Genomic DNA, 25,770 nt, shown 5'->3' with positions numbered 1-25,770 from the left:
AAAGATCTCAAACATGTCATGTAGTCGCTTTGACTTTTTCAATCTCTTAACTTTTCTCAATTCTTAATCAAATTTTAACAAAATAATAATAATAATAATAATAATAAAAATTATATAATTCATTTTTTTATTTCTCTCTTTAAAAAACTTATTTTACCCCATATAATGCCTTTTTAAACATTACATGCACCTCCTTTATATAAAAACTTTATATTAAAATTATAATCCCTTTTGCAAATCAGTTGGAACCTATATAAAAAAATTACATGGGAAAAACTTCTTTTAAATAATTTCATAAGCCTTTTTAAAATATCACATGATCACTTCTTTTTCTTAAATCACAAGGGTTTTCAAATCTTCCAAATCATATGAAGGACACTTTACATGATCCCTCTTAAAACCTTTTAAAAAAATTGACTTTTCACCTTGTACCTTCGATTTAGTTTTAACGATGAATGAACCATGGACGAGAATGGTTGTCCTTGGTGTTCGGGACGAAGCTTCGGCCCCAGGCAAGTCGCTGGTTGGCTGGAATGCCGTCAGCGCTCTTATGGACAGAAGTCGGTCTTTCATTCGAGCCGACGGAAGGAACCGGAGATTGCCGCTAAGGTCTTTTACGAATTTCTTCAAACTTACATCTCGACTTTTCGATGAAATCATTGCCCCCATCCGCTGCGGTCTTTTACGAAGGAACCGGACGAATTTTGCACACTTAACGCTCTGTGGGATGAGCAAAGGTCGTGTTCTAACTCTTCTGTCGACCTTGACGGCAAGCGTTAGTGTTCTAACGCACTGCCCATCACTGTCGACCTTGACTGCTCAGCGTTAGTGGTGTTATTAATACACTGGTTTTAATGCATAGAAAGCCTTAATCTCCTCAAAAAAAAATTCTTTAAATTGTTTCTTTAGCCTTGCTGTAGATGGCTTTTTGGTTTTCTTGCCGTTTTTTCACAGGCTTCTTCAAATTTCTGCTGCTCTCTCAAAGAGGCTTACGCTTTCTCTTCACTCATGTTGCTGCTCTCTCAAAGAGGCTTGCCCTTTCTCTTCATTCAGGTTGCTGCTCTCTCACAGAGTCTTATGCAAACTCATCTCTATGTTGCTCTCATGGAGTCTTACACAGACTCTGAGCTGATACCATGAAAAAAATTAAAGAGAACAAAATGTAGAGAAGAGGACTTGTTTTCAGTACTCCAAATCACTTAAATAAGATTACAGTGGAAACCTCAGTAATCTCTTCTCAGTGTTACAAATCACTTAAATAAAATTACATTGGAAACATCAGTCATAAATAACTAGAGTCAAACTAGACTAAACTAAAATTAACTGAAACTATATTACATTAGAAACATCAGTCATAAATAACTAGAGTCAAACTAGACTAAACTAGAATTAACTGAAACTAAAACACTTGGAAAGACAGTTTTGACACTAACATGTAATTGGAATTAGATTAGGATTAGCTGTAATTATCATTGGACAAAACACAAGAATCCAACATGTATCTATTTTCCCACCGTCTATTTCATCACTAATCACCTATTTCTATATTTATTACTGCTTGTTCGGGATGGAGTGTCTTTCTGCATTTTGATTTTGGGTTTTTCTTTTTACTTTTATATAGTTCAGCCCGGCTTTGTGTCCTGCACGTAAGTAGATTGCAGATTTTTAAAATATTTAGAATTTACTGGTCAGAAAAATAGTTAATTGCTTGATTTTTCTTTTGATTCTCAAATTTTGAGATATTCCTGAAATCTAAAATCTACAATTCACATTAAAAAAAATGCCCATCTTTATATAACCTTAATTTATTTGAATACGAAACCGACCTTAAAGGATTTGACTGACTGGCACATGGAATTGATGATGTCCACAGTTATCATTTCCGAAAATCCTTTTTAAGGATAGTTATGGGTGTGTGGTCCTCTGCAGGGAATGTTAGTTCATTTACCTGAATGTATAGATGAGCTTGTTGTTCAGTATATCATACTATATTTTAGTAGAGTTTTGTTCATTATGCTTAAGTACTGAAGGTATCTATTAACACAATGCAGGTATCTATTGAGTTTTGTTCTTAGAATTTTTTATATTCACTGTTGTTGATTCACCTCTTTCAACATGATATTCAAATCTCCTAAGTCATGATCAAGGGTTTTGCAGAGTGAAGTGAGTTCTAATGAGCCACAGTGTTCTTGCAGTGAGGTAAGTATTATAATGAAACTTTACTGGAAAAAAAAAGTATTATAATGAAACTGTAGCTACCTACCTTTGACGGTGGGTGCCCTACCTTGTTTGGCGTGACAAGGAAATATCTTCGGTAATGTATCATTTTTTTTTCCAGATTCGTGGAGTCTTTATTGGGCACGTTGTTTGGTAAAGTCTGAACGACTGACGTGCATTATTTTAATTGTGTATGATAAGAACCTGTGATGAATATATTTGGTTGTTTGAGCATAGCTACAGCGTGATCTCCCGTGAACAAGCAGACCGAGGTAAAATCGTTTGGTGAAGGTGCCCTGATTTGAAGTCCTTTTGGGGAGGCTAGCAGATAAGTGGGTGTCGTAGAGATATGCCAAGACTAAGCCTTGTCTACCGTAGTATATTTTAGAGATTCAGCGTTTTAGCTTATACTTTGGCGATGAGCATGGCTTAAAAGATCACTGCTATAGATTTGAGGTTTTCTGAACTTATCTAGATTTCAGATTTAATTTCACTTTTGTCCATCAAATTTTATAATATTTTCCAAATCCTATATCCAGATAAAAATGTCCCTTAGGTGGCAGACTAGAAGTTGACAATAGAAACTCCAAATTATTTGACCTAACTACTCTTCATCATGTTTTATAATATTTTCAAAACGGATAATAAAAATAAAAATGTACTTGAACACTAAACTCCACAAATATTTTGAATTATTTGACCTAGCTCCTCTCCATAATATTTTAAAATATTCTCGAAACAAGCAATGAAGATAAGAATGTCCCTGAACACTATGGTAGGGCAGTCTGGAAGTTGAAAACATTATTAAAGTTAATTGTTTGAGTGAGTTGATTGACGGATCCTGCAGCGTACCGATCGACTAAAAGCAAAAGGCACCTGGTCAGATAAACCCTTGCTGCAAATTGTGGTTATTCCGCTTATTTGTACGCAATAGTCGAAGCAACCATATACTTGTATGTAAGGTTATTATTATACTTGATTTCTGACTGATCATAAGATTCGGATGAAGTTCGATAGATTTGATATGACTAGCTCTCCTGGTACGTTGAACCTGGTGAGTTGCTAACGAGAGGGTACTGCTAATTCGAAAGTGTGCATCATTTGTTGTGCATTGATATATCAATTCCCAATGGCACTAGTTTGCAATGGATTGATTCTCAAAAATGTGGGTTCGACTTATGCTTGTGGTTTTGATTAAGGTAGTTTAACTAAGTTATAATTTTTTCTGGAAATTAATAGAAATTTTTATAAGATTTTGAAAACCATAAACAGAAATTGTTAGAAATTTTGGTCATAGTTATTACGTTTTTTTGGTGTCTCTAACATTTTTTTTATGGAGCTGAATTTATTTTTCCACGATAAAAAAATCCAAACACTACTAAATTTCTAAAAAAATCCAAACACTTTGTAAACTTTTTTATGTTTTTTTACCAAATTCCGACCAAAATTTCATTTTTGGATTTCACCCTTGGACTCGGTAGACAACGACCTTTGGATTATTAAGATTTGCTGTCGTGAAGAAAACTTTGTAATGACGTTCCTGTAAAAATAATATCTATGCATATATAGCACTGTGTTCTATTCCGTTTTTTATCAGCTTTGAAACCACTGTTGTTGTTTGGTTACGTAAGTCTTGGGGGTAGTCTTTTTGGATTTCTAAATAACATACTGAATTTTTTTAATTGCAAATTTTAATTTTTTAATAGACAAAAACATGTGACTCAAATTTCCAAAATTGCGGATCACACTTGTGGATAGACTAGGGCGCAACAGTAGCATTGACTAGCGGCTTGTTGACCACTATTCCAACAGGTTTGGATCACATTTATTTGACTTGTCTTTTCATGTTAGAAGGCCCTAGTTGATTGGCTATATCGTAGGGCTCGGCAATGGGAAATCAAGGACCCTTCCCTTTATGCATGACCCTTCAGGCTGAAGACATATTGGCCAAATTGTCCTTTAGCTGAAGATATATTGTATTGCAGTGGTTGTATACCTGTTTTGATGCGTTGGTTGCTTTATGATGCTCAATTTTTCGAAGGAATTTTCCAGCACTGCTCATTATTTAATTTGTTCTATTTCCTCCCAGTTATATGTATCTGTGTGGGGACTGCATAGTTAAGAGGCATGAAGGTGGCCTGTTTTGCTATGTGTATTGATGGGAAGAATATTAGGATACATATTCTTGTAGTAGTGTTAGGATATATAATTCTGTATTATAGGCAGTTTACTATTATTATATTGAAATTGGAATATATGTTTTAAAGAAATTTTTAAGGTTTATTTAAAATTGGGTATATTTAATAAAGATGAAGAATTGATTTTTTTAAATAAATCTGTGACAAAAAAATTATTATTTTGCAAAAACATTTATGATTCATTTCAATGAGATGTTAATGTCTTCTAAATTATTATTGTGATACATTATTATTGGGATAGTAGAATAGAAGATTGAAGAATAAATAAGAGAACCCATATTATTGAAGGATCAATAAAAGACAACCCATATCTAATTTAAAGGATGAGGTTTCTCTTACATATTGCTCTCTTCTAAAGATATGATGAAAAATATAGAAAGATATCACATATGTATTTAGGGATAAAATAGATTCACTTAATAGTTTGGAGGATTTTAAACACCTTGCTCATATAGAAATTAATGGTTCGAAGAAGAAGATTACATAGTTGGAGATAGTTAATAACTAGTAGGAGAATGTTGCTCTTCTTTTGTGAGGAAGTTGTTTCTCTTTCGGAAAATAATGCCTTATTATTGAGTTGAGAGCCTATTATGAAGGAGATGTTGTCACCTAATGTTACATTTTAAAATAATAAAATAATACTTACATTAACAAATTAAATAAGAGTAATAACAAAAAAATTAATGTCCACCATAATAAAATATTTCAATTTTCATTTTAACTTGACATCAACTTTATATAAAGAGATAAAGTAATTGAAAGTAAAATAAAATAAATTTACTTTTTTAGTATGCACCGGTTGTGTAATTTTTTCACTACTTATATGCACTTTACAGATAACATGTAAAAATAATATTAGTGATAGAACATGATGTATAATTCATTCTATCTTGAGTTGACATGTAATATTTAAAGAAAAAGAATTATATTAGTAATAAAATAGTCTAGTGCCCATAGGCATCAATCCATATAAGAATCGAAACACTTAGTGCTCACTTCATGATTCGTTTCATGTTGCTAAAATTAAAAAATCATTTATAACTTTTTAAAAATTATTATTATTATAAAAACAATCAATATATAAGTTAAACATATATACATTTAAAAAAAATTCGAGCGAGATCCTTAACCATGGTGATTAACCACTAACTTTACCATGTAGATTCCTAATCTATAAATAGACTTTGCTACAATACCATGGGTCAATAGCGTGGCTTATTGCGCCTACAACCCAATATGGCAACAATGTTGTAAAACGTTAGTTATATAAGGCATTATGTAATGTTATGTTGACTCAGTCAACATTGAAACCTAAGAAAATTAAAAAATAAAATGAAGAAATAATAATTTTATATATAATTTGTTGGCATTGATGTGCGTTGCAGTGTTGCAGATGTGTTGTTGGGTAGCATTGATGTCAACCCCATTGCTTGGGTTGTAGGTGAGTTCGCTATGCATGTGTATGTGTGGTTGCAGGTGGTTTGTGTATGGATGATGTGTAGATGGTCCTTGGCATGTCTACTAGCTTGGAGTTGTGATGATCCTCTTGATCATGTTGTTGCATACAAGTGTTGGTGGTTGCTACAAGAGTTAGAGTTGAGGAGCCTTGTTAATTAGGTCTCCATATCCCAGATTAGGTCTCCCATGTTGATGGTGTTATACATTGGGGTTGGAGAGGATCTACAAGTGTCAGTGAATGCTTGAGATGGTTGTACAAGTGTTGGAGGATGTATGATATATTATGGATATGCATATCGATGGAAGAATTATTGTGGAGCAGTTTGAATGCCCAGGTGTTAGTATGGTTGTTGGTTGGCATCCAAGTTAGCCTAGTTTCGCTGATGATGATGATAGTGATGTGGCAGTGTCTTGGTGAAGTGTTGTAGAGGTGCTAGTGACTTCCATAGGTCATACAGAGGCTTTTCAAACACATGAAGAAGTGTGGGCATGTTCTGAGCCGAGGAAAGATGATTTTGACCATTCTTTGCCCCAGTCGCATGGATGATGAGTCATCAGAGTGACTGAAAGTGTCCAGTCACTAGGAGATAGGCCCAAGGGAGAGACTAAAGGGCTCCAATTGAGTTTTACTAGTCTTGTGTGTGCGATCAAGATTTTTCATGATAATTTTTTGCATTCCTCACGCAACTCATCTAATTTTGGTATTTTGGCAAAGCTTATGGTCAGAATTTTCCATAAAAAGGTTGATACAAGTTGTGGGGTCTCTAGAAGCTGATCAAAGTTGAATATATCAAAAGGCTAGTGGAGTAAGTGGTTTGATTTGGTCAAGAAATCTATCTCAACCAAATCTAAATCGTGTGAAAAGAATTGTTGAGTGGTCCATAGCCTGTAGCATTTACTAAGTTAATCATGACATAAAAAAAGATAAATAGAGGAAGGTTTTAAATCTACTTGGTTGGTTGTCTTGAGTGTGTGATAGCATGCCATTTTGAGGGCATTGAAAGTGAGTAGATATTGCAACAATTGCTCACATAGTTTTTGCAGAATTACATCAAAGAATTATATGTAGAAATAAGAGATAGAGTTGAGAAGAAGATTCAAAATTTGTGTGTTCTTTGTCATAGAGAATTGGCTGCTTGTGGAGTTTTAGAAAACAGAGATTGTTTTGAGTAGAAGAGAATAAGTAATCTACTCCGGACAGACTTTTTGTTTCATGTTTTGTGTTGCAGAACGATGATGTTTTTGGGTTGCTCACGTTGAGTAGATTGAGAACCCAACGTGAAAAATTTATGAAACGTGGCTGGCATGGACGAAGTGAATGTGTGGAGGCTTCAATGTAGACATTGATTTGGCGGATTTAGTAGAAGGAAGATATTTCTCCATCTAGTAGGATTTGAATAGTCCAATGGTAGTTGGGCGAGGATCGTTGGTTGTGGGAGGTTCAAGTGGATAGGTTTCGATAGATCTATGAGAAAAATAATTTTCTGGTCTTATAGGTGCCATCATACTGTGAAGGAAATTGAGCATTGTAGCTTATGGGTGTAAGCTAATCCATGTAAAAAAAATTCAACAGATTAATAGAAGAATCAAAGCAACACAACAACAACAGGGTGGTTTTCTCCTCAAAGGGTTTCCACAATAAATACTTGTGTTCTTTTGTGTGCATGCTTGTGTTGATGTTTCTCATGTTTATTATTTTGAGCCACTGTTGTTTTCATATTTTGATAAAATAATATGGTGGATGTGTGTGGCTATTTGATATTGCGGTAAAAAGTTTTAAAATTGATATAAAGGTCATCACTATTGATTCACCCCCCCTTCCCTCTTAGTGGTGATCTAGTTTCCAACAATTGGTATTAGAGATGGTGCTCTTCAATGAAGCTTGGCTGCTTGGAGAGTAGATCATGGATCTTGGCCAAAAGCAAGAAGAGGATGTATCAAAATAAAAAGAGTTTGAAGAAGGAAGAAAATCAGTCCATTGCAAATAAAGCAACAAATTCTGAAATCTCAACCAAAAAAATTGTGTCACGAGTTAATATAATGAAAGAATTTTTGAATTATGATTCTGATGATTTAGTTGAGTTACATAGTGAAGAAGAAAATGGTGTTTCTCTTGTTAAGGCTGAGTATGAATCAACAATGTTTGTAATAAAAGAATTAACTTCTCACGTGGATAGACTAACAACTGCATGTAGAGATCATGAGAAGCTATTGCAAATTTGTGATGAGAAGGAGAAAAATCTCAAGGAGGAGCTCACTACCTTGAGGACCTAGCTGGCAGACTAAAAAAGAATTGAAGAAGTGATGTGCAACAAGAAAAAGGAAAAGAAAGATTATGTAGAAGCACTAAAAAATGTAGTAGATAAATTAAGAAAGCAACTTGAAGAAAAAGACCACTTGCTAGAAAAATTTAAAAGTAGCATAACAGTGAACAAATCTAGCCCTAGCCTTCAAATAGGAGAGACAAGTTCAGATGTAGGAAAGATCAACACAATAGAACCAAACAAGCCTACAATGAAGATTGTGAGCAACAATGAAAATATTGGATAAAATAGGCAACAAATTGATCACTTACAGTAAATAAGAGAATGAAAAGGAGCTTCTAGCTCAAGAAAATCATACATTCCTTGAGATGATAGTAGTAGAGTTAAAAGGAGAAATCAAAACTCATTTTCCCTTTTGTTGAATGAGATTGAGTGTTTCAATTGTCACCAGTTTGGACATGTGGTAGCTATTTGTAGGAGATAATTGGATACATCCTTTTGTTGAATGAGAATGAGTGTTTCAATTGTAACCAGTTTGGACATGTGGCAGCTATTTGTAGGAGAAAATTGGATACATCTATGCAACAACTTGGACAACAAAGAAGATGATCTTCTTTAGGTATACAATTTTGTTTAAAGGTTTATGTTATGATTGTAAATTTTTTTTCCATAATGCCATTAATTGCAAATCTAATACGAGAAGATGGAAACATAGCATGAACAACAAAAGATCAGGTTTTTTGGCTTCCTATCTTGGTCATGTAGAGTGTTATATGTGTCAAAACTTTGGACACATGGGCAATGATTTCCAGATGCCTAGATCCATGAGACCTTCAGTACAAAAGCAACAAACAAAGAAGCATGCATATCAAAGGAACCAACCAGGAGCTATGTGGAAGAAAAAGGAGGAACAATTAGGAAAGTGTGGTATTTCTCTTTGTTCATGTGATGAGGATGATAAATGGTATATTGATAGTAGATGTTCACATCATATGTTAGGAGATAGGAGAAAATTTCACTTCTTGAAGAGAATCAAAAGTGGTCATGTTGTTTTTTAAGGAAGTGAGCCAACAAGAATATTGGGAAGTGGAAAGGCCAACCTTGGTGAAAAGAGGACCAATGCAGAAGATGTATGGCTCATTGAGGGTCTTAAGCACAATATTCTAAGTGTGAGCCAAATGGTTGATGGAGGTAAGGAAGTGGTCTTCAACTCCAAAGGTTGTTTCATTAGGAAAGAAGGATCAAAGAGGGTAATTGCTAAAGGAGTTAAGACACCTTCCAATGTTTATGTATTGGAGTGAATAGCAAGCAAAGGAAGACGATCAAACAAGTAATATTCATCTTCAGATTCACAGTAGAAGAGATCATCGCATATTGCACTATGCTCTTGCATGATAGATATTTTAGACTGCAAAATGAATGTGAGGCCTTCATGCTCAGGGGGAGCATCTCATATGCCTCTAATGTTTTTCAGTGATATTGATGGCATCATGGTTCCTTGGAGGAGTTTACTATATGTTCCATGCTATGTGCTTATTTGACATAAGGTTGTTGCAGGAGCTTGCATTTTGGTTGTGCATGGATAATATGATACATATGCAGTTGGCTTGTATCATGCATTTTGGGTTGATGATTTTATGCATGTGTTGGTGCCATGGAGATTAGTACGATGATGGTACATGATGCTTATATTTATGAGGATGTTTTTGCTAATATGATATTACTGCTTTCACTACATCATTATATGCTTGTTGTTACTACCAGTTCAGTTATATTGCAGAGACTCATACTACATATGATGGTTGTTGCTACTATGTTTTTGCATAGAGAGATGACTGGCATGTTATATTTATGATTCACGATGCTGCTGATACATGTTATTGTTGGGCTACTGCATATTATTATGGATTGTTGATTACTACTGTTGAGATCTTGATTTATGGACGATGATTTGGGGAGGCTGATAGATGTCTCTTATGTTATTTATATTTCAGATATTATCTTGCTGCTATGAAGAGGACCAAGGAAAATTTGAAGAACCACCCTAAATTTATATGTATAATAAATGGACGAATCCCCATGATACATAGGAAAAAAGGGAGGCAATTTTATCAATAATATAATATGTATATATAATTTTTTTGGTGAGTCTCTCACCAGATTATATTATCTTGTAAATTCATGGCGAATCTTTCAATGAATTATAAAATCTTGTAAGATCTTGGCAAATCTTTCACTGAATTATAAAACATTGTGAAGTCTTGTGAATGTTTTTTTAAAGTATGAAACCATATATAATAATAGGAAAACATATTCATTAAACTGTAATATACTAGCATTCATGTTTGGAAAAAAGAAACATAATTTTCTCTTCCTACAAACAATGTTGCAAGTTTGAGTGGTCATGTTTGTCAAGGTTCTTATTATACACTCTTTCTTATCCTTCTATTAGTTCTGATAATATTCCACAAAAAAGTTCTTGTAGGTGTTGATCTTTACCACCAGTTCTATCAAGGTAGGAGAGATTAATCTTTTCTCTACCACTTTTGTCAAGCTATCAAATTTCTTTCTTATTCCATAGACTCCAACTGCAGGATAAAAGAAAAACACATCAAGTTTGTTTACCTCAACATGCCAACAAGTAGCAAGCCCAAACTATATAATATAAGAAAGTAGTAGGTATCCCAAAGGCCTGAAGGGGATCTAATGGAAAGAAGTGACCGTTGTTAAAAGCCTTCCAATCTATATATATATATATATATATATATATATATATATATATATATATATATATATATATGTAGATTTATTATTATTTTAATTGGAAATATTCAATTAAATAATAAAATTTAATTACTTCCTAAATTTATTATTAGCATAATTCACTACCTTCATATGTCTTGCATTTTTTAATAGCATTGTAACATGTGGATTAATTTCCTTTTTGGTGCACAATCTCCACCTTTTACGAAAATATGGTGCAGTGGCCCAACCCCTACGGATCATTATGACAAACTAAGAATAATAGAGAAGATGAAATGTTGTACAAACTAGCATATTTTCCAAATAACTAATCTAACATCAGTACCTTAACCTTTTTCACGAAGATATCATATTGAAAACATTTGAAAAATGGTTGGAAATCTGGGCAAAAATTATCTTTCTTCTGTTGCGAGGGTGATGCGGAAAGAGTGATAAGATTTCACTATTTTGAATTTTTTTTGTTAAATCAGAAAAACCAATATTAATGGAGATATTGGTATTTTTTACTAAATTTTGTGAAGTGACTAAATATAGCTTTAACCATTCATCTTAAGATATTTTTAACAATATAATTTCCTAAGTCTATTTAGTATCTTCATTATCATAAAAACCAACCTATATCAATCTTTACTCCACATCTTCCACTCTTGGAGGGATGAAATCTATTTATCCCTCTCAGCACTTGGTAGACCCGAGATTAAGATGGATTTGAGATGATAGAATTTCCCCTTTAAATATTCTATGCTCGCATGAATACCATGGTATTACCATGGGTCAATACCATGGGTTATCATAAACCTGGAGCTTAAAAACTACTATTAGTAATTTATAAAAATTAATAAAATTAATAATTTATTTTTATTTTACTTTTTTATTTTAACCAAGTTAAAATGTTTAAGTGACATTAAATTACAAAATCCATCTTTACTCTGGATCTACTAAGATCCCTCTAGGGGCTTGGTAGATCAAGAATAAAAATGGATCTATGCTACTTTAATTCCCCCCTTTAAATAGGCTACATTCCATGTGAATACCATGGGTCAATACCATGTGGCATCTTTATTATTATTAATACTAATATTAGGGTTAATAATGTTTTTTTGCATGGTATTAATAATAATTTGTCCTATGGTATTTGGCCCATAGGCTTCACCTAAATATAATGCATTTTTTTAGTGTTCTTAAATATAAGGTGACTTATGGAGTAAATATAAAAAAATGTTTTATTTATTTACCAAGCCTCTTGTTTATTTATATTTTTATTAATTTACCATACCTCTTTTATAAATATGGTATTTCGCCCATAGGATTCACTTAAGTAAAACCTGTTTTTATTTATTTATTTACCATACCTCTCATTTATTTATATTTTTATTAATTTACCATACCTCTTTTATAAATATGGTATATGGCCCATAGGATTTACTTAAATAAAACCTCTTTTTTTAGCCTTTCTTAAATAAAAAGAGGGTTATGGACTAAATATAAAAAGATGTTTTATTTATTTACCATGCCTCTAGTTTATTTATATTTTTATTTATTTACCATACCTTTGGAGTAAGTATAAAAATAGGTTTTATTTATTTACCATACCTCCACTTTATTTATATTTTTATTTATTGGGACCAAATACAACCTCCCAAACCACCTCTCAAACCAGAAAATGGGCGATTGCAAACGAATTTGACATTGCAAAGCAGCAAATTGGGTCAAATGAGTCTTTTCATAGTTTATCCGCCCATTTTTTTGCGCTAAAATGAAAAAAATAGTTATTTTTTAAATAAAAGTTGGGCTAAATATATTAAATTGGCATTTTATATAAAAAATTGCCCCTTAAAAATGAAAAACCCCTTAAATTCCCCCCTTGGGCTAAAATTCGCCCCTAAAATTTACCATGAAGAGGACATGTTGTGGATCATATGCTTCATATATTTGCATTATGACATTGTATTAGACATGCATCGATGAGATGATTGTTATGATAACTATGTATAAGAGAGTGTCATTCTTGTATGTTTCATGCATAACGTTGAAAGCCATGTTTGGCATATGTGTATACTGAGTTATGAACGCTGGTACATATATGTATGGGTTGTTAGTAGTGTTGGTACAACCATGTATTTCATGTATTATTCATGTATACTCTCACATTTATCATGGAGAGACTATCTAGAGTCATGTATGCATTGAGAGAGAGTCATGTGAGTCATGGTTCAACCATATGTATGGGCTTATGTTGTCATTGTACAATCATGTATTATCATTTTGGAAGCCATGTAATAGGCCTATGAAACCCTGTACTTTGTTGCATATCATTTGGTCATAGTCATTGGTCCATGTGGAGTAGCCTCTTGCATATGGCAAGGATGAATAGGCAACTATATATATGTGTTTACATTCAACCATGGAGATGTTTGCATTCAATGGATTATGGTTGGTCATACTATTGTGACCTGGCGTCATGTATTTTTTGCTAGCATGTCTACTTCAGAGAGATGCTTCTTCTAGATGGTGAGTGTTGCTACTGATATATGAGTTTTCTACTATTACAGAGTACATTGTGGAGAGGATGTATTTGATATTGTTGTTTTAGAGTTGGCTGGATATATACTACTGCTGCTATGGAGTTGATTAGATTTGTCGCTACTAGTTGGTCACATTATGTTGCTGCTACTATTTGATATATTGGTGATTTGATATACTATTACTATTATGACATGGATTATGTTGTTGTTGCTTCGAAGGAGAGAGCACATGTTTCGATTATTGTTGTTTCTAATTATTGTTATGTTGCCTTGGGAGTGAGAGAGTTTATTATTGCTGCTGATAGGAGATGTATAATACTGCTCTTGTGTGTTGTTGATTGGGCATAGCTTGTGTCCAGGGGGATTTTAGTGCACATATTTTTTAGTTATGTGGGGGAGTATTGTTGTTGTTATTATCATCTTTTAGTCTTGCACACCATTGTTCATCACTTGCATATGATATTGAGTGGAGCATATTTTTTTGTTGATGGATCCCATTGCATGGTGAGAAGCATATAACATTTTCCCTTGACATATTTAGCCCTTTGCCATTGATGTCAAAGGGTGAGAATGTGAGGATGTAGATAAGTTTTCAGAGGATAGTTTCAAATGATTGTTTCAGCGGGGGTTGCCATCAATGCCAAAGGGAGAGACTATTGGCATTGAAGTGTGTTGGAGTGTCGCATATGTGTTTTTGGTGGTCATTGATGTCAACCTGGTTGCTTGAGTTGCAGGTGAGTTGGTTATCCATGTGTATGTGTGGTTCCAAGTGGCTTGTGTATGGATGATGTGTAGATGGTCCTTGGCATGTCTACTAGCTTGGACTAGCTTGTAGTTGTGATAATCCTCTTGATCATGTTGCTACATACATTTGTTGGTGGCTGTTATAGGAGTTAGAGTTGAGGAGCCTTGTTAATTAGTTCTCCATGTCCCAGATTAGGTCTCCCATGTTGATTATGTTATACATTGGGTTTGGAGAGGATCTACAAGTGTCATTGAATGCTTGAGATGGTTGTACATGTGTTGGAGGATGTTTGACATGTTCTATAACTTCATATTTATGGTAGAGTTGTTGTGGAGAAGTTTGATGGCCCAAGTGTTAGTATGGTTTTTGTTTGGCATCCAAGTCAACCTAGTTTGACTGATGATGATGATAGTGATGTGGTAGTGACTTGGTGAAGTGTTGCAGAGGTTCCAGTGACTTCTAGAGGTCATATAGAGGCTTGTCAAGCACAAGAAGAATTTTGGGTAGGCTTCGAGTTTAGGAAAGATGATTTTAACCATCCTCTACCCTAGTCACATGGATGATGGGTCATGAGAGTGACTAAAAGTGTCTAGTTGTTGGGAGACAGGCCTTTGTGAGCGAATGAAGATCTTCAGTCGAGTTTTTCTAGTGTTGTGCATGTGACTGAGCTTTCTCATGATAATTTATTCGCATTCCTCACACAACTCAGCTAATTTTGGTATTTTGGCGAAGCTTATGGTCAAAATTTTCCAGAAAAGGGTCGAGACAAGTTGTGGGGTCTGTAGAAGCTGATCAAAGTTGAGGATATCAAAAGGCTAGTGGAGTAAGTGGTTTGACTTGGTCAAGAATTCTACATAAACCAAATTTGAAGCATGTGAAAAAAGAATTGTTGAGTGGTCCATAACCTGTAGAATTTATGAAGTTAATCATCACAAAAAAATGATAAATAGAGGAAGGTATTGAGTCTATTTGGTTGGTTGTCTTGATTGCGTGAGAAAATGCCATTGTGAGTGAACTAAGAGTGAGTATAGATTGAATCAGTTGTTCACATAGTTTTTGCATAACTATATCATAGAATTATATGCAAAAATCAGAGATAGAGTTGAGAAGAAGATTCAGAATTTGTGTGTTGTGTGTGGCAGAGAATTGACTAGTTGTGGAGTGTTAGAGAGAAGAGATGGTTGTGAGTAGAAGAGAAGAAGTAATCCCCTCTAGACAAAGTTTTTATTTTAGATTTTGTGTTGCAGAACAATGGTGTTGTTAAGTTGCTCATGTTGACCAAATTGAGAACCCAGTATGAAACATCTCTGAAACACAGTTCACATGGATGAAGTGAAGTTGTGCAGGCTTCAAAGTAGACAATGGTTTGGCGGATTCAATAGAAGGAAGATATTTCTCCGTCCAATAGGAGTTGGATTATCCAAAGGTAGTTAGGCGAGGATCGTTGGTCATGGGATCTTCCAGCTGACAGATTTCCATAGATCTATGAGAGAAATAGTTTTCCTGTCTAATATGTGCTAACATACTCTGAAGGAAGTCGAGTCTTCCGACTTATGGGTGTAAGCTAATCCATGTAAAAAAAATTCAACATATTAATAAAAGAATCAGAGTAGTGCAACAATTGTAGGGTGGTTTTCTCCCAAAAGGGTCTTCACCAGAAACACTTGTGTTATTATGTGTGCATGCTTGTGTTGATGTTTCTCATGTTTATTATTTTATGGGTTACTGTTTCTTTCATGTTTTATAAACTCATATGGTGGATGTGTGTGACTACTTGATATTGTCGTAAAATGTTTTAAAATTGTTATAAATGCCATCACTACTAATTCACCTCCTCATCTTAGTAGTGATCTAGTTTCCAACATAATTAAAATTTAAAAAATAACTCTAGACTTGATGCTTCTCAGCACTTGGTAGATCTGAATTTAAGATGGATCTACATTGGTTTAATAAACACCAAGATTTAAAGAAATACTATGATCTCTTGTTGCTACGAATGACTGAGAAATATGAGTGTTAAAAAGGATTGTGAAATTGCAAACAAAGTCTTGAAATAGAAGTGAGATAATTGTAAACCACTGTGAAGAATTGCGATGATGTTGAGCTTACAAATTATCTAATTATTTTTTAGGAATCAACACAAGTAAATTGAACCTCAACTCATTAACTAGAATTAAGTATTCTTAACTGAATGACAAGTACCATGTCACCTCACTTAATTGCTCCAAGTTGTCTACTGATATGGAATTTTTAATTTCCTTAATTTAATTAAGGAAAAAATCAAATTAAGACTTTTCTTGTTGTATTTTCAACATGATTTACAATAGAGTCAACATTGCAAACATTTGAAATAATACAAGAAGGAGATAAAGTGATACCTAGACCAAGAGGCTCCTGCAAAGCTGCCATGAAATTGTTCACTGCCATAGGATCAAATATAGGAGCGACAATAATCAAAACCAAGTCCTTAGAGTGCCGAAGAGGGACAATAGAGTTACCACTTATTGATGGGGGACTGTTGGGTAGGCCCATATCCTCCAAAAATAGGTTATCTTCATCTACCATAATTGATTGAGTCATGGGGGAATTATTTACTAGATGACCATACCGATGACATCAACAATGACGAAAAGGGACCCCTTCATAGTCTAGTTCTTGAATATTCTCCTCTCCATCCCCCAATTCCATTTCCTTAGGGAGACCCTCCCTTAGGTCCACTAAAACCAGCACACGGACAATCGACAGTGTAACAAAAGAGAGGTACGAAGAATCATGTGTCAAATATGTACCAATACAATTGCCTAAATCTTGGAAAACCTCTTCCACCCAATAGTCCAAAGGAAGACGGGGAAAATGAAACCAGACTGACACAACATTTGAACGTTCTTTCATGGCATCGAACAAAGGAGACCAAAATTTGAAAATAATTGGTGAAGAGTCGATATGCCAGAATTGACCTGTCGTAGCACAAGCATCCTCCACATTTGCAAACTACAAGTGAATCCACCCCTTGTGCAGGATTTCTACCTCCATAGGATACTGAACAAATAGAGTAACATATTGTGAAACCCACAAACGAAGGGTTTGTATAGCGAAATGAATACATTGAATGTGACCCACAAGCGAAGACGAGGAAAAAACCCTAGCCATCTCTATATGAACATCACCACCTAGAACAAGGGTTGCATGAGGTTGGAGTTTGGGGCAAATGCATCAAATCTTTTTGCTACTAGGATTAACAAAATTTGAGCTTTTCCTTGGACGGAACACAAAACAGGGTTTCATTGGAAAACCCCTGGGAGTGTTCAGTTAGAATATTATTGACAGGGAGTTGTGAGGTCATAGGATGAGAATGATGTGGAGCAAAAAGGTTATTGACAGGGAGTTGTGAGGTCATAGGATGAGAATGATGTGGAGCAAAAAGGTAGGTAGATTGGAGAAGGTTGTTGTACAACATCAAAATACTGGCCCGACTAGAAAAAACTGGCCGAGAACCCCCATTGAAATCCATATCGCCCTTTGAAACCCGAGAGTTAGGGCCGATAAATTGCTGGTTATTTTGAAGAAAAACCATAATGGAAAGTGGTCTGGAAGGTGTCAAGTTTGAGATCAGGCCAATCAAATGAAGACTTCAACCTTGTGAGCCTTGACAATTGTCCATAACTCGATTAGGGACTGACAAATCTGGGGACAACATAGGAGCCATGGGATTAGGAGGGGAATCACGAGCCATATATAAAACCAATGAAACATGAGAGTGACTGGGAGTGGGGGACAAAAGGGTCCTAGAGCGAACAAGAGAAAAAATCGAGTGTCCAAAGGAGATTGCAAAAATCCCAGTAAGAGAGAAATTTCATTCTTGTAATCTATGAGCTCCACCTCATCCATATAAACAAATGTAATAACATAAATATAGAAAACAAACCTCGTGACATGCGTACTCCCCAACAGTCGTAATGCAGGACAAAAATATTCCAAAACGAGGACTATCACATGAACCCTACGAGGGATTTTCAAGGAAAAGGACTGAAAACATTGAGACATAAAAAATCATGATTTATCCCACTATAGGCGAGAAAAATGTCGAGAGGCATAGAAACCCTAGGTTCTGCAATTGTCACCTGTAATTTCTTTTACTCCTCTAAGTGTTAATTATATTTATTGATATTATTACTATTAATTTTTTTTCTTTCAATTGTGTTATTTATTAACCTATTCAAACATATATTAATACATTATCAATATTTAAAATTATTGTAGATTTTATTGTTTAATTTATTTGGAAGTTCATGGCAAATATTGAAGCCAATTAATGGCAATTAGCAATAATGAAGTTGCATCAACAAGAAACAATAATTAAATTTAGAAGATCTTATACTATACTATGATGTAAACAACTAATATTAAACCATAATATCAAGAACTAAGTTAATTTGTTAAATTTGTATATAGAAATTTTAGGAGTGCTAAAATAGATTTTAAATAATAATAAAATTTCTATTATAGTTGTTAATTTGATTAAAATGATAAATTCACCCAACTCCCTCCAAAAAAAGTAACTACTTTTATAATTTCATCTATTTAATTTATAGATGAGTTAATATATATAAGTGAGTATAACTCGTCGTACTACCCTCTTGTTTTAATGTTGAGGGGGAAGGTCAAGCTAAACAACAAATTGGTGTATGAGATCCCCTTCTTTATAGGATAAGAGACTCATCTCCTTGCAATAATTTAAGTACTTTAAACAAGATACTCTCAAGGCAACAATTTAACTATTATACTTTATAGTTTATTGAAATGTACATACTAGTTTTAAACATATAAAGTTGAGAATATAGATGAGATCCCCTTCTTTATAGGATAAGAGACTCATCTCCTTGGAATAATTTAAGTACTTTAAACAAGATACTCTCAAGGCAACAATTTAACTATTATACTTTATAGTTTATTGAAATGTACATACTAGTTTTAAACATATAAAGTTGAGAATATAGATATCTTCTCCGTCTTTATATATATATATATATATATATATATATATATATATATATGATTGACGTGTAATTTTTTCTGTCTGTCATCAAAGTTGAAATTTTACTCATCTCAATTAAAATAAAAATTCTAAAAATTAAAAAAAATTAAATAACTATACAAAACATTTAAATCATATCAACTCATAAAAAATTACATCTGAAAAAATTAAATCATTCTTAACTAATATTAAATCCATATTTAAAATAAATCTGCACTAATAAAAATCACAGCAAAGCCTATTATGTCGAACAAAATGATGATCAATGCAACAACAAACATATTATTTTTACGCCGTAAGGTGTTTCCCTCTGAAATGAACTTTCCTAAAATCCACTTGTCATCCCTATGCGCCGTTAGATTATGTGTTAGACGATTAGATGATTGTTAATCGTTCGATCAATGGAAGGTAGTTGGAACGGTTCACGATATTTACTCGATCAGCCTTCAACTTTCTGAGCGCTCGAAGAAAAAATCCGTTACTGTTTCCTCCCTGGCTATCGCGTGAGCAGCGCAAGGAGTGTTTCAAATGGATTATACAGAGAATCATGGCGGTGTAGCTCAAGGCCAGTATTGTAAGCGGAGGCATCTATTTTCTTGTGGGTGCAGCTCTCAACGCCGACACCATCAGCTTAGGCATGCTCATTATTGGGCACATAATGCTTGGAGTGGGAATAGGCTTCGCAAATCAGGTTGGCTTGTATGGGTTGTGGGCTCAATGATTTCGAAAGAGTTTCTCCAAGATATATTGATAAAAGCACGCATTACTAAAGCTTTAGACATTTGGCTTTGAATTGGAGTGATTTGAGTTACAGAGTTTTTTGTTTAGATATGAATGCCTTGGGTTTACAGAGCTTTTTGTTTGAATTTGTGTCAAGGGTGTTCCTCTGTACCTCTCAGAGTTAGCACCACCAAAATTCCGTGGAGGGCTTAATATAATGTTCCAGTTGGCCACAACACTCGGGATCTTCACAGCAAATATGGTTAATTATGGGACTCAGCACATAAAAACTTGGGGATGGCGTCTCTCTCTGGGCTTGGCTGCAGGTCCTGCACTTTTGATGACCGTTGGAGGGATGTTCCTTCCTGATACCCCCAACAGTCTGATAGAACGTGGTCATCTGGAGAAAGGCAGAGCTGTCCTGGAGAAGATCAGGGGCACTAAGAATGTAGAAGCAGAGTATGAGGATATGGTCGATGCAGCCGCACTGGCTAAATTCATCAGGCATCCATTCAGGAATATTTTAGAGAGGAGGAATCGGCCACAGCTTGTGATGGCCATCTGTATGCCCATGTTTCAGATCTTGACTGGAATCAATTCAATATTGTTCTATGCCCCTGTCCTTTTCGGCAGTTTGGGCTTTGGTGCAAATGCTTCCCTCTACTCGTCTGTCATGACTGGAGCTGTTCTTGTAGCTTCAACCCTTGTATCTATTGCCACTGTTGACAGGTGGGGGCGCAGAGCCCTGCTACTTAGTGGGGGTATTCAGATGATAGTCTGTAAGGTAAGACTAAAATGCACAGAGGTAGTCTCTGTTCTGCTTTTTCACAGCATTTCATGTTTCCTGTTTTTAAGAATGACAATATATATCTTAGACCTGGTAATTGAGCTACCAAAGCTCAAGAATCATGACCCATGTTCTAACCATGGATTGGGAGGTCCCCAACAGACAGGGAATACCAGTTCCTGTCCATTTTCTGAGATTTCATGTTCCTCGAATCTAGAAACCGAATGGAAGTGATGATCTCTTATCGATTATTAGGGTCAGAAAAGTTTTAAACCATGGGAATTGCATTGGTCTCTTACTTTTACACCAGCTAAACAAAGCCCCAAATAACATGCTTTCTTTTTTATTTGAGTTTTCTGCAACCATGGTAGCTCTCCATGCCTGAGTCCTTTTGTGACCTGTCTCGCTTACATTTTCAGAGCTGAATAGGAAACCAGAGTTCTTGCCTGCAGCAGCTGAGTGAGGTGAGAACGGAGCTTGAACAAACATGCTTCAATTATATTGATGAATGCCTTTATTCACCACAGAAGTCCCTATTACTTCTGAAATGTTATTGTTACAGAAATTCCTAGTAATTTATGGAAAAAAACTTGGATATAAATTCTCCAATTAAATTAGAAATTTACTTAGCCAGTGTGATTCAAAATTGCGGGGAGGCATTGCATTGTACCAACCACAACTACTGGGATGTGGGATTTAAAATGGAATGGAGGGGATAACATTGATGTGAGATTTAAAATTGGGTGGAGGGGATAACATCCCATTATATCAGCAAAAACCACTCGGATGTGCAAAATGAGATGAATTGTAAGTTTGTAACCCCATCTTCTAAGTAGCTTGGAAGGAGAGATTTTATAGTCCGTCCAAGTTGCAACAAGGACACATGAATCTGTTTCCAGAGTTCTTAAATCTAAATCCCTTCATTAATCTGGGAAATTGACTGCACTGCACAAACGAAGTTGACCATATTTTCATTTGATCCCGAAATAATTAGTAGCAGATTATAGAGATTTTTCCCTTTATTGTTGGATTGTTTACTGTTGGATTCATCAATAATAATGTTATCCTTTTTCATAGGTTTCTGTTGCCATAATCTTGGGCCTAAAGTTTGGAGGGGACAAAGTACTATCCAAAGGCTTCTCAGCGTTGTTGGTGGCAACCTTCTGCTTATTTGTGGCTGCATTTGGGTGGTCATGGGGTCCTCTTGGATGGACTGTGCCAAGTGAAATTTTCCCACTAGAAACACGTTCTGCTGGACAGGCCATAACTGTCTCTGTGAACCTTCTTTTCACATTTGCAATTGCACAGGCCTTCCTATCTCTTTTATGTACTTTCAAGTATGGGATTTTCCTATTCTTTGCAGGCTGGATCTGTATCATGACTGTCTTTGTATACCTCTTCTTGCCAGAAACTAAGGGTGTACCCATTGAAGAAATGATTTTTCAATGGAGAAAGCATTGGTTTTGGAAGAATATAGTTCCTTGCGTCGAGGAGGGGGCACCAAAAGGAAAACTACCAGAACTGTAATTCACTTAAAGAATAACTTAGTTTAGTTTAGTAATTCACTTAAAGAATAACTTAGTTTGGGAGGTTTTTCATTTGTTCATTGTAATTTACAAGTCTATTTCAGTAGCTTTTGTCTCCACTTCCGGAGAATTGTCAAGAAAGTTCAGGAAAAGTGATGGATTTTCTTTGATGGTTTTTTTTGTTTCTGGAGTTCAATGCGTTATGAATTTCTGAATACAAAACATCAAAATTATCATCACCAAAATGATCATTCATAGACGAACATGACTGCAATGATTTTACACCCTAAATAAAATTTGTCAATGGTATCAATCACTGTTTCTCAATCTCAATAAATCATTTATGCTTTCTTTTCATCCCTGATGAGGGATGATGATGAGTGAAGTGCCAGAAAAGTTGTTTACTGTTTCAGTGATTTTTCCATTCTTTTTGTTTACTAATTGAGCAATGTTTGATATTGTGGGAGCCTTTATCACTGTTGAGGGCAATACCACATTCACTAGGCATTAAAACAACCTCTCTGCTGTCTTTCTGAGGCTGGGAAAATGCAAAGAGGTTGATCTTCATATTGGAAATTATAGAGCATACTATTTTTATTACTAACATTGGGTATGCTTTTCAGATTTTCAAGTCCAGGTTGGTTAAGAGCTCAGATTCTGGATTGCAACCAAAGTCTAAAAACAGGGCACATAGGGAGATCCCAGGCATCAAAGATATGGATGCTAAGACTCCAAAGATCCCTGGGTGGTGCTCACTCTGTGATGTTACCTGTAGCACAAAGGAAGTTCTTCACAAACAACATGTGTTTGGGAAGAAGCACCAGTCCAGGTTAAAAAAGTTGAAGGAAAAGGGTTCAGAAGATGTAGTAAAGCCACAAAAAAAGCAGCCACAAGGACTGGTGGGGTGGTGTTCTCTTTGTGAGGTTAACTGTGGAAGCCTAGAAAATCTTCATGAGCTGCATATGTCAGGGAAAAAACACCTGTCCATGTTAGGAATGGCAAAGACAAAGGAGCAGGAGACAGTAGAGACTGGCAAAGACAATGTTCTTGGAAAAAGAAAAGATGATTCAGTGAAGGAAGAAAGAGATATGCCATCCAAGAAACGCCACAAGTTACATAAAGGAGATGCTGCCCATGCCCAGCTTACAGAGGATGGAAATTCTGAAGCCCATTTACCGGTCTATGGTGAGACAGAAAGTGTTGTTGGTCGCAAAGTTGCGGAAGAAGCTTTTGTCAAAGCTCAAGATGAAGGGGCAGATTAAATGTTCCAAGCTTTCAACCTGTTGAGCGTAAAATGGTCTGTGTTTTAGGTTTTGTGGACATTAGATTTCAAAATTTTCTTTAAGGTTTTCTCACAATTGAGACACTTCAGGATTGCAGAACAGAAATCCCTAGAGATTCATAAGAAATGTTTTTGAATGTACTGGAATTAAATATTACGTAGGGTTGAGTTTCGAAAATTTTGATGTGATTCATAAGAAATGTTTTTGAACATGCTGGAATTAAATATTGCGTAGGGTAGGATTTAGAAAAATTTGATGTGATTCTGATCTATCCCTATGTAAACAGTTCTTAAGGTGGCTGTGATTACAAAAGAAATTGATTAACCTCTTTGCAAGTTAATTCGTTTATCCTTTCAACGTTGAAAGGTTTTTAGAGAAGGTTCTCTGTAGCAAGGGGCCTCTGTAAAACTGAACGGGGATCAACGAACAGAGCGGGATGTTTCCATTTGTGCTGGTAAATTGTCTTCTGAGCAAATTCATCTGTCTAAACTTGATGGAAATATCGCTTCTCCAGGTACTCAGTGTTCAGTTTACATTACAGTCTCCAATGCAACATTTCTTGCAAGTGCCTAGATGCGTAGATTCACGTGTTGGCTCCAGAAAAGTTAAATTTATTAATGTGGACTAAGTTCTTTTGTTGCAATTTTGATGTAATTCAGGAACAAATGACCGAAAGAGGAACAGCCCTGAGGATCAACCAACAGAGCAAGATGTTTCCACTTTTGGTGGTAAATTCTCTTCTATATGGATTCATGTGCCTGGTGGAGTGTCCCAAATGGATTATACAGAGAATCATGGCAGTGCAAGGGCTCCTTTATCAAGGTTATCTTTAGGCCACACTTATTACACACTGGAATCTCTGCAAGGCATTACAACTCTTCCCCCTTACCATTCTCATCAACATCGTTGCCTTCCTCGGTGTTTGCTCTCCGCCAATCTGTCCCCATTCACATGGGAGGCAAGGCAATGTCGCCTACCCTTTCTCCTCGATTGGTACCCATGACCTCAGAGACACGATGATTAGGGATCCCTACAGACAACCCATTACTGACAGAGAACCCACTTTGAATATTATGAATTATGGGGCAGAGCCTATTGGATATTCCATTGGCCATTTGCAGAGCTTGAACCAGTCTATGAATCCAACTCAACAATATCAACAGCAGGAATTTGTTAATCAAACTTCACCTCCACCTCAGATCTATCAACATCAATCATGCCAACAAGAGGTATTTGTTTTTTATTTCAAATTTCCATTCCGCATTGTGCAATGTATCCATCCTTTTTCATTCACTTCTTAGCCTCTCAACTTTGAACTTTGTTTTCTGATTCAGTAGTGTATCCATTTTTTTTCTACCTTTTCTTATTGTGCCAGAAAAGTTGTTTACTGTTTCAGTAATTTGTCCATTCTTTTTGTTTACAAATTGAGCAATGTTTGATATTGTGGGAGCCTTTATCACTGTTCAGGGCAATACCACATTCACTAGGCATTAAGACAACCTCTCTACTGTCTTTCTGAGGCTGGGAAAATGCAGAGAGGTTGATCTTCATATTGGAAATTATAGAGCATACTATTTTTATTACTAACATTGGGTATGCTTTTCAGATTTTCAAGTCCAGGTTGGTTAAGAGCTCAGATTCTGGATTGCAACCAAAGTCTAAAAACAGGGCACATAGGGAGATCCCAGGCATCAAAGATATGGATGCTAAGACTCCAAAGATCCCTGGTTGGTGCTCACTCTGTGATGTTACCTATAGCACAGAGAAAGTTCTTCACAAACAACATGTGTTTGGGAAGAAGCACCAGTCCAGGTTAAAAATGTTGAAGGAAAAGGGTTCAGAACATGTAGTAAAGCCACAAAAAAGCAGCCACAAGGACTGGTGGGGTGGTGTTCTCTTTGTGAGGTTAACTGTGGAAGCCTAGAAAGTCTTCATGAGCTGCATATGTCAGGGGAAAAAACACCTGTCCATGTTAGGAATGGCAAAGTCAATGTTCTTGGAAAAAGAAAAGATGATTCAGTGAAGGAAGAAAGAGATATGCCATCCAAGAAACGCCACAAGTTACATAAAGGAGATGCTGCCCATTCCCAGCTTATAGAGGATGGAAGTTCTGAAGCCCATTTACCAGTCTATGGTCAGACAGAAAGTGTTGTTGGTCGCAAAGTTGAGCAAGAAGCTTTTGTCAAAGCTCAAGATGAAGGGTCAAACTAAATGTTCCAAGCTTTCAACCTATTCAGCGTAAAATGGTC

General features: G+C 35.4%; 1 protein-coding gene across 1 annotated transcript; it reads left to right on the top strand.

The window, feature by feature from the left end:
* The first annotated feature begins 472 nt into the window (after positions 1-472).
* LOC149224519 (sugar transport protein 7-like) lies at positions 473-23,500 on the top strand. The gene is made up of 6 exons (XM_089388206.1): positions 473-775; positions 19,765-19,896; positions 20,083-20,709; positions 21,142-21,150; positions 21,790-22,235; positions 22,876-23,500. Exons 1-6 carry the CDS (start codon positions 473-475, stop codon positions 23,498-23,500), a joined length of 2,142 nt encoding a protein of 713 aa, XP_089244332.1.
* The last annotated feature ends 2,270 nt before the right edge of the window (positions 23,501-25,770 follow it).

The sequence above is a fragment of the Pinus tabuliformis genome, chromosome Q (genome assembly GCF_031772625.1).
Source record: "Pinus tabuliformis cultivar Carrire ecotype Pingquan chromosome Q, CPIR1, whole genome shotgun sequence".
NCBI classification, from domain to species: domain Eukaryota; kingdom Viridiplantae; phylum Streptophyta; class Pinopsida; order Pinales; family Pinaceae; genus Pinus; species Pinus tabuliformis.
The sequence above is the reverse complement of the archived record's forward strand: the minus strand, read 5'-3'. Positions and strand labels throughout refer to the sequence as shown.

Excerpts from the sequence above, each read along its gene's own strand:
- LOC149224519 (XM_089388206.1), top strand. The coding sequence starts at position 473 with ATGGTTGTCCTTGGTGTTCGGGACGAAGCTTCGGCCCCAGGCAAGTCG. Across the intron at positions 776-19,764 it reads TGTCGACCTTGACGGCAAGC|CTCAAGGCCAGTATTGTAAG; the intron begins GTTAGTGTTCTA and ends ATGGCGGTGTAG. Across the intron at positions 22,236-22,875 it reads AAAGGAAAACTACCAGAACT|GTTGGTTAAGAGCTCAGATT; the intron begins GTAATTCACTTA and ends TTTCAAGTCCAG.